At 50.0% G+C, this 9,470-nt stretch overlaps 3 protein-coding genes across 3 annotated transcripts; all 3 read left to right on the top strand.

Moving 5' to 3' along the window:
* Nucleotides 1–490: 490 nt before the first annotated feature.
* On the top strand, nucleotides 491–1,850 carry EMH_0028290 (uncharacterized protein; the record flags this gene model as incomplete). The annotated part of the gene is given in 3 exon segments (XM_038022091.1): nucleotides 491–971; nucleotides 1,267–1,558; nucleotides 1,562–1,850. Coding segments are annotated over 3 exon segments (1,062 nt in total).
* A 111-nt stretch (nucleotides 1,851–1,961) lies between these two features.
* EMH_0028280 (uncharacterized protein) lies at nucleotides 1,962–2,828 on the top strand (the record flags this gene model as incomplete). The annotated part of the gene is made up of 1 exon (XM_038022090.1): nucleotides 1,962–2,828. One exon carries the CDS (start codon nucleotides 1,962–1,964, stop codon nucleotides 2,826–2,828), a length of 867 nt encoding a protein of 288 aa, XP_037877944.1.
* Nucleotides 2,829–4,031: 1,203 nt separating this feature from the next.
* On the top strand, nucleotides 4,032–4,727 carry EMH_0028270 (uncharacterized protein; the record flags this gene model as incomplete). The annotated part of the gene is made up of 1 exon (XM_038022089.1): nucleotides 4,032–4,727. One exon carries the CDS (start codon nucleotides 4,032–4,034, stop codon nucleotides 4,725–4,727), a length of 696 nt encoding a protein of 231 aa, XP_037877943.1.
* Between the last annotated feature and the right edge of the window lie 4,743 nt (nucleotides 4,728–9,470).

The following is a 9,470-nucleotide window of genomic DNA, read 5'->3' as shown; positions in this document are numbered from 1 at the left end:
TGGTAGCACCGCATGGTTCATCGGGGCAAGGTGCGAGCCCGGGCCCGATCCCCACACGGGTGACATCAAGCACCGCTGAAAAAACAAATGATCGCGAAAATAAATAAAATTCATTTTTTCCGTTTATTTGTATCGAAATAAAACCCATTTCCTTCGTAGACAAAATCCCTCCCAATTTCAGTGTTCTCTTCAGCAAAATGGAGGTTGACTATGAGCCACTAACAGGGGGGTCGACGGACGGTCTGGAAGCCCAGCAAGCGGAAGCCAGCTCCATTTCTGCATCTAATCCTGGAGAAAATGCATTCCCGCCAAAAACGATTCAAGAGGAGTGCCTCCGGTTGTGCCGTCCTACGCGACATGATGGGCGGCGATATGTAGAGGCTGTAGAGGACTTCCTTAATTCCCTAGGCCTATACCTCCGCCTACAAAATGCCCCAGAAGAATTCCAACTACTCCTGGCCTCTTCGTTGTTAGAAGGGGACTCACGGCGATGGTGGCTACATTTAAGCAACGGCTCCAGGTTCCCGGAGCAAATCAGGTCCATGCACGCCTTCCGGGACGCGCTACTCTGCAGGTTTATTCCGGAGTCCGCAAGCAGGCAATGGCGGAACTGAGAAAGCTTAAACAGGGAAAACTGTCAATAGAGCGTCACATTGAGAAATACCAGTCCTTGGTGAACCGAAGTCCTATGGTGGGTGCGGAGTTCCACTACAATTGGTTTATAGCGGGGCTGTCCCCCGGAGTGAGGCAAACAGTAATTGGCGGGGCCACAGACAGGGAAATGAGAGATGAACAAGTGCAACTGGCTGACATGATGGAATACCTCTGCAGGATGGAAAGAAAAGACGCCACATCCACAGCCTTAGCTGAAAAGGAAAAACGCGTGCCTGGGAATGAACCCGATTTGGAACCAATGGATATAGGGGCTGTGAACACCAAACCAGCTAAAGACGGGGCTATAGGCGGCTACCGTCTGCACATAGCGAACTCACCACCCAGAAAGCAAGACGGAGACTCTAAACGGCGTACTTTCTTCTTTTGCAGTGAACAGGGCCACGTATTTCGAGATTGCCGGCTTATGAAAGAGGCTAGAGAACAATTGAAACCAAATCCCGAACGGCGCCGCCAAGGGAACGAACATAGCAAGCAAGGAAACGTCCGGGCCCCCACGCAACGTGCGGCGCAGTGAAAGGGCCACGCGAGATAACGGCCGCACCTAAAGACCTACCTCAAGTCAATTCAGTACTTGTACAAGTACGAGTAAAGGGCAGGATTTAATGGCCCTACTTGATACGGGATGCGAAGTGGATATGATACCGGAAGCCATAGCAAGACGATGCAGCCTACCCGTCTACTCATTGGCGCAATCTCGGAGGCTACGCGTTGCAGATGGCAGGCAGGATACTCGAATCGGCAAAACTATGTGCGCAAAATGCTCCATCAGTTCCAAAACAGGGCACATTCCTATGACTAGGGACTTCTACGTTCGACCTGTTCACCACGACATAATCCTAGGCATGCCGTGGGTGACCCAGTGGAAGGCGCAAATGCGTTCCTCNGTTCACCACGACATAATCCTAGGCATGCCGTGGGTGACCCAGTGGAAGGCGCAAATGCGTTCCTCTGATGCTGCCATAGAGGTCACTCCGCCTGAAAGTGATGAGAGAGCGCCCCTCTCAGCTCTCCCAACGGCATTTGCATCTTCTATGGTCAGGTGTGTGGAGACTGTGTCCAAAGAAAAGGGGAGCGACGAGGCTCCCGCACAGTGCAGAGGCACTGAAGAGAATAATGGAGACATGCACTCACTCCGTCGTGATTGTCTGGTAAATACCGCAGTTTTGTGGGAATAGATCCAGTTAACACCCGAGGAACGGCAGAAGTGGACAAAATTGACGGAAGAGTTCTCAGGTGTATTCAATAACAAAGAGCTACCGGCAGGCAGGCCACCCGCTGGACGCCCTATGCACAGCATCGAACTCATCCCTGGCTCAGCCCGAAGCTTCGTTCCAAGGTACAGACGACCCCCACACCTTGTAGAGGCAATTGAGCGGCAGGCCGAAGAACTTCTGAAAAAGGGCAAGGTTCAGCCGTCAACTAGCGCCTCTGGGCACAATCCCCTGCTGGCGAAGAAAAATGACGGCAGCTGGCGCATGTGCGTCGACTTCAAGCCCCCCAACAAGATTACAGTGAAGCAGAAGTTCCCGATGCACAGGGTGGAAGAAATCCTTGACCGCTTACAGGATTCGGCGGTATACTCAGCATTTGAGTTCGCTGAGGCCTTTTTGCAGATCCCTATTCACCCGGAGGGCAGGCACAAAACGGCGTTCTACACCCGCCCTCGCAAGCTGGAGTACACTTGTATGCCCTTTGGCCTCGTGAATCCACCTACTGAACTGCAGCGGCAACTCAATCACGACTTCCTGGGGCCAATCGCCGAGGGATTGATGGTGATATACATTGATGATGTGCTTGTGCTCAGCCGAAATTTGCAGGGGCACCTGCAGCACCTCCGGCGGGCGCTGCGACTACTGCGTGAGAAGCAGTGGTTCGTAAAAACGCAGAAGTGCTTGTTTTTCATGCAAACAATCAGTTTCTTAGGATTTCATGTCTCTGCAGCAGGGGTTGAACCAGATCCGGCTAAGATCGAGGCGATTCAGCGATGGCCGCTACCGCTGTACACGCGGACGGACGTTCAGAAGTTCGTCGGGCTCGCCTCATACCATCACAATTTCATTCCTGGATTCGCTAGCATTGCTGCCCCTCTAACTGGTCTTCTTAAGAAGGAGGAGCAGTTTATTTGGACGGAGAACGATGACGAAGCCGCCTGACGCCTCATCGGGCACCTGACATCATCCCCAGTACTCGCGTTCCCTGATTTTGATAAACCTTGTTTCCTTACGACCGATGCCAGTGACACCGCAGTCGGGAATATGCTCTCTCAGCAGGCTATTGGATCGAAAAAGCATCAAATAATCGCTTGCTACTCACACCGTTTCACAGAGAGGGAGCAAAAGTACCCGGTCAGGGAAAAGGAGCTTTACGCGGTCTGGTGGGGCGTTAAAAAGTTCCGACATTACCTGTACGGCAGGTACTTCGCGGTCCAGACCGATCACCAACAATTGACACACCTGACGAAGAGTTTTCAAGACTACGATAACGAAAGAATTGTTCGGTGGCTTTCCCGGCTCNACCTGACGAAGAGTTTTCAAGACTACGATAACGAAAGAATTGTTCGGTGGCTTTCCCGGCTCACGCAGTACGACTTCACCGTCACTTGACGGTGAAGTATATCAAGGGTATCACCAACGTGGTCGCCGACGCTTTCTCCAGACGCCCTAAAGGCCAGGCAGACTGTTCTGCAACCGCACCTCTTTGTGATGATTCTCGTTTTCTTTCCAAATTGCGTTCCTCTTATTCCTTAGATACTCATGCGGCCGCAGTCCTAGCTAAGCTCAACAGTGGGCGACGGGTCTAGCATTACAGCACCGATGGCAATCTCCTGTGATATCACACAAAGCGTGGTGTTCGCAGATTGTACATTCCGGCCTCGCTTCGCAGGGAACTTTTACGGAAAATGCATGAACATGCTTTAGCAGGTCATGATGGGGTCAATACAACGGTGGAGCGTGTTGCCAGCTCCTTCTGGTGGCCTAGGATGAGCCCCTCAATCGAGGAGTACGTCCACTCTTGTCCGGACTGCCATCANCTCTTGTCCGGACTGCCATCACCGAAATCCGCGAAACACGCTCAAACCCGGATTCCTGCAGAGCCTGCCTATTCGCTATAGGATCTGGACGGATATCTCCATGGACTTCATAGTGGGCTTACCACCTGTCAGAGGCCATGATAGTATATATGTTGTGCTGGATCGGCTTGGCAAATATGCTCACTTTATTCCCTGTTCGAGCACCGTCACAGCAGAAGGAGTGGCCCAACTATTCATTAATCATGTGTGGAAGCTCCACGGCTTCCCAAAAAGCATCAATACCGACAGGTATCCGATGTTCGTCACCGCCTTCTGGCGCAGCCCCATGCAGCGGCTCAGCATCGACCACAACACGACCACCGCCAACCATCCGGAGACAGACGGCCAGACCGAACGAACTAACCGCACGCTGGTGCAGTATTTGCGGCTTTACACCCAACAGAACTCATCTAACTGGCTTGATTTTATTGCTTGTGCAGAATGGGTTTATAGCACTACAGTGCATTGGTCCACTCGCTGTTCCCCGGCGTCCCTGGTCTACACGGAAACTCCATTCGCTGATCCGCCGCTCCAGCTCGCTGTTGGAAGCCAAACCCAATCGACTGCGGCTTCTGAGTTCTGCACACAGCTTGCAGCAGCGAAGAAATGCATGCGCAAAGCACAGGAACGTCATGCCAGAAACTACCACAAAAGACGTTCCGCAATTAGTTTCAACCCGAGTGACTTGGTTCTAGTGGATTCACACGCCCCCCTTAGCGCGCAGGAGGGCGAGCAATCCAAAAAGTTCGCCACACGATGGGCTGGACCCTTCGCGGTGCGCTCTCGGGTCAACACCTTGGCGTACATCCTCGATTCGTCAACGTGGAGATGCCAGTCCACTATTAACGTTGGTTTCTTAAAACAGTTTCGGGAATCCCCGCGGTTCCCTCGCACTCTAGCGAGGAAACCGCAGCAACGACTTCGCGAGCTTCCCCGCCTCGAGGACACAGAGATCCTCGAGGCGCGGATTAACGCCCGCTAAGGCCATCGGAAACGCGAATACTACGTCAAATGGCTGGGCACACGTGGTCCTGAATGGGTTTCGGAGGATCGCTTACGGGAAGCGGTCCCCGCAGAACAGCTAAGCGCTCTCCTTGACCTTGCACCACCAACACTTAGTGTATGCGTGCAGGCAGGTCGCGGAAGTGGGCAACGGGCGGCTAGATGTTAGCGGATCCCTTGTCAGCTCCCTGCAAATTTTTCTATTTTTCTACCCCGACGCTCCTGGGGGCTAACTACGTTGACTCCCTATTTGTATCTTTCCTCCCCCACACTGCGCGCTATGTAGCGGGTGTAGTGCACCGGCACTACAAGGGAGCTCGGGCGTAGCCTCCAGAAGTCTAGAATTACGGATAGGAGTGAATACTATGCATTATATCAGGAATTTGAACGTAATTAGACGAGAAAGCAACATGCTGGGGTCAGGGTGCTCGCCAGTCGGAGACCAGCTCGGGGCTCGTTGCCTGCAGACGCAGAGACCTAGGTCCCGGCCCTCGGCGAGGAACGGGCATCAGTTCTATTATTCTGGGTATTCTTCCTGACAATAATTGGAACCCGACTGTGAATTTGGTTGATTAATAGCGTTTATTAGAGTTTTTAGCGAGAAACGTGGGAAAGCTGATGGCTCTCAGTATGTGCACTTATTCGGTATCGGCAGGAAACGTGCGTAGTGACAGCGTTAGCCCGCAGTAGTCACTACATTTGGGGGCCGTTCCGGAAAATAAATAGAATTTAAACAAAAATTTCCCCCCCACAACTACCTATTCGACGAGCCCGTGGACCTCTGAGACCAAGTTTCAGAGAAAATAACGCCATGCATTTACGTAATGGCCGGGTGATAGTTGCACCTGACACAGCTTCGAGCCGAATGCCCTCTGCACGCGAATCAAGTTGATCCATTCGCCCTTTGGCACCTCAACATCCCGCCTCGAACCATCGAACCTCAAGAGACCTTTCTCTAGTGTTGCTTCCCAAGAAAATGGCAGTGGAAATGCCGCTGCCGGGGGGAGCAGCCAGAAGATGTTGAATAATACAGGTGCATCATCGATAGGTTCTCAGTAGGCGTTCAGCACAGGCAGCAGATTGGGCTTTTTCCGAGCATCGGATACTTCCATTCGCTGGTTTAGATTGGCAGGAGCAAGTACATGCAGGAAGGACCAGCACACGCAGGAACAGCACAGGGAAGAACAGCAGCAGCAACATCAACAGCAACACCAGCAGCTATAGCAGATGACACACATTAGCTATATCGCCTTTTACAGGGACATCTGCACACCGGGACGTGTGCTTTCTTCTAGATAGCGTGGATTGTATATATTCTACTTATACCACAGGAGTATTCACTTGTCCGTGGTAGATTGCCTCCAAGTGAATTCAACCGCTCCACAAGTGTATACAGAGGTAAAACATGCAGTAAAGGAAGCTCCGTTGAAACTTTCTTGTGTGCACACGTTAGGCTGGCTCACATCACCTGCTGCAGCGAGGTGCGCTGTAGCCCCATCTCAGGCTGCCTCCTCCCCGCAACACCCTGGCCTTATCTCAACCCTCAGGACGCTTCGGGACAGCGGAAGGAGATCTGTAATGACCTCAGTACGTACTCCTAACCTTGTTTCTATCAAATTGCGTGCTGGGACGCATATGAATTCTNCGAAAATGTTCTGACCGCCTAGGCCCTTGACCTTCCGCTAGCAAACCCTCTACGGGCCGCTAGCCGCGGGGAACGGCCGACCCCGGCTACGCCGCACAGGCCTCCATCTCACTATAAGACCGCTACTTTAGTAGCACGTCTGCCCTACTCGTCATACTTGCCTAAATTAGTTCAAATTTATAGTTTCTGTCGTACTTATTTACTTTCTCAGTCCTTATATCTACTAATTTTAACTATCTATAGTAATAGCAATACCTTGTAGTGCGAGTGCACTGCAACTTCCCCCTTCGGTCAAAATTTAGGTCACCCTAATACTTCTATTATACTCTGCACCAATACCCCACCTTACTTCTGCGCTTGCTCCCTCTACTCGCGTTCCTCTGTATATCTTTAATTCCAGATCAACCGCCTTTCTACTTTCTTTACGCACAGAAATCGCTATCACCCATTTCTCATCGTTACCTCTCTCTCCATCTCCTGTAACTAACATGAATTGCAAGTGGTGCAACATCATGCACCACTCCTTCCCCCCCTTTATAAAACCCGAGATTAATAGCCCGATGCACAGTTCCTATAAGATAGACAACGCTCGACTAATTCCTGCGATTCTCCTGACTGGGCCTTACTTTATTATAATAACGGCGCCAGGCCCTGAGTAGGGCGGAACAATTTGTGAGGTTGGACGCTGGTTCCCAAGTAGCGCGGTCTTCTGGAGCACCCCTCCACTTAACCAGATACTGCACCTCCTTTCCTGAACCACCTTGATTAAGTATATAATCAACTTCGTATATGTCAGTGGGAGTACCATCTTTGTCCTTTATCGGCAGCCATCCTACTGCTGCTTCCTTGGATTGCATTTGTGGATCCCGAGGGCGATCAGGTATAAGCTGCGAAACATGAAAAACATTATGACACGAATATGTTGGAGGCAACTCGATACGATACGCTACCTGACCAATGCGTTCCAATATTTTGAAAGGTCCTCTGAGCCTGGGCTCCTGTTTGGAACATTGATTTAATCCTGGGAGATTGCGACTGTTAATCCAAATTCGATCGCCTGGATTATATTGTACATCTCGTCGACGGGCATCTGCATAACACTTCTGTTGCCACTTAGCTCTAATAATGTGACTTTGCGCTCTGTCACACAACTGTTGAAATACCTTCGTCATTGGAGGTGTAAGCATAGGTGCAAGATCTCCTACAATATCCATATCTGCTGCAGTCACTGGATTTTGCCCTATCATAACCTCAAAAGAGCTAAGCTCTGTCGAAGAATGTGAGGTTGTGTTATATGCGAGTTCCAATGCCGGCAACAATCGTTCCCACTCTCTTTCATCAGTCTGAATATAAGTTCTAAGCATCCGTTCTAATGTTCGATTGAGTCTCTCTGTCTGACCATCTGTTTGCGGGTGGTAAGAAGACATCGCCCGTTTTATCTGAAATCGCTGGCATAAGAGCTGCCACAGCTGAGACTGAAACCGCGGATCCCGATCTGAGATCAAGACATCGGGAAATCCATGATACCGAATTAATCTATCCGCCAGAATTTCTATAGTATCCGCCGTTGTTGCTGACTTTTTCGTTGGAATAAAATGCGCCATCTTACTGAGTGAGTCGACAATAACAAGAATAGAATCATGACCCCGAGGAGTGAGAGGTAGGTCAGTTATAAAATCTAAACTAACATGACTCCATCGTCTTGAAGGAATGAGCAGAGGTTGAAGTAGCCCCGCCGGCTTCTGCGATATCGTTTTCGATGCTCTACACTGCACACACGACTCGACATACGCGATTGTATATGCCTTCATTCCAGGCCAATAATATAACTTACTGATAGAAAGGGAAGTCTTGCGCACACCCCGATGTCCTGCAGTAACATGGTCGTGATGACAATATAGAATATAAGAAAGAAACTCTGGTAAGGTAGGTGGACAAATACGCCATAACCCGTTAATACACGCGTATAAGTAGGGGTTCCTAAATTTGAATGAATAACGACGACCCTGCAATTGATGCACAAACTCTTCTTCACCATTACGCATTGCTACCGCCACGATATCTCGGAAATACGAACAACGTTCATAAGCCTCCCTCCAACGTTGTGGCGATAAATGCTCAGGTGCCGAAGGGGCTTCAGCGAGAATCTCTGCAGTCGTGAACGAGTTTTGCTGCTCATCAGCTGACAAAACTGACGAAGTTGAGTTGTCGCATATTAAATCTCGAGAAGTGGATGAAGCTTGCGCTGACTTGTCTACATTCGCATCAGCCAACCTCGATGTCTGTTGCGACTCAAATCTACCTCTCCTTTGATTCTTCAAAGCCGAACGCCGTCCTATCATTGCCCTAAAATCAGTGTGAGGCGCCGATCCAGTAACTAACCGAGTCGAATATCGAGGATGCACACCTGTTTCTACTTGCTGTTGAACAAGAGAAGCTAATATCTTATCTGGTCTTTTCGATTCTCCATTTGTATGCTGAGGGTGCCTAGACATTGCATCCGCAACTTTGTTTTTCGCTCCTTGTAAATAGGTAATTGTGAGATCTGAAAACTCAGCCAGGAAATCCAACCAACGCGCAGTTCGGCCTCGCAACGGTTTTTGCGAATTTACACGTTGAAGAAAGGTAAGAGCTTGATGATCCGTGAACGCCGTAACCTTCGCAACTCTAAGTAAATGCCGCCATTTATCTAATGCAGATATAAGAGCCAACAATTCCTGATCATATATTGAATATTTCTGTTGAGCCGGTGTCATTACCTGACTAAGAAATCCAACCGGTTTGTCTTCTTGTTCAAGCACTGCGCCAATAGCATAACCCGACGCATCGGTATAAAGTACAAAGCGTTTATTAGAATCTGGCACTTGCAATATCGCAAACTCAGAAAGACGCTGCTTGAGTTGTCTGAGTGCATTCCTGTGTTCTTCCGTCCAGACAAAGGGTGCGTTCTTCCGCGTAAGTTCCACTAAAGGACGTGCGATATCTGCGTATCTCGGGCCCATAAACATTCTACAATAATTAACCGTACCAAGGAATTGACGCACCTGCGTCTCATTAGTAAGGTTTTCTGGCCACAAA

Source organism: Eimeria mitis, genomic scaffold (assembly GCF_000499745.2).
Source record: "Eimeria mitis Houghton genomic scaffold, Emh_scaff1046, whole genome shotgun sequence".
In the NCBI taxonomy this organism is placed as follows: Eukaryota; Apicomplexa; class Conoidasida; order Eucoccidiorida; family Eimeriidae; genus Eimeria; species Eimeria mitis.
The sequence above is the reverse complement of the archived record's forward strand: the minus strand, read 5'-3'. Positions and strand labels throughout refer to the sequence as shown.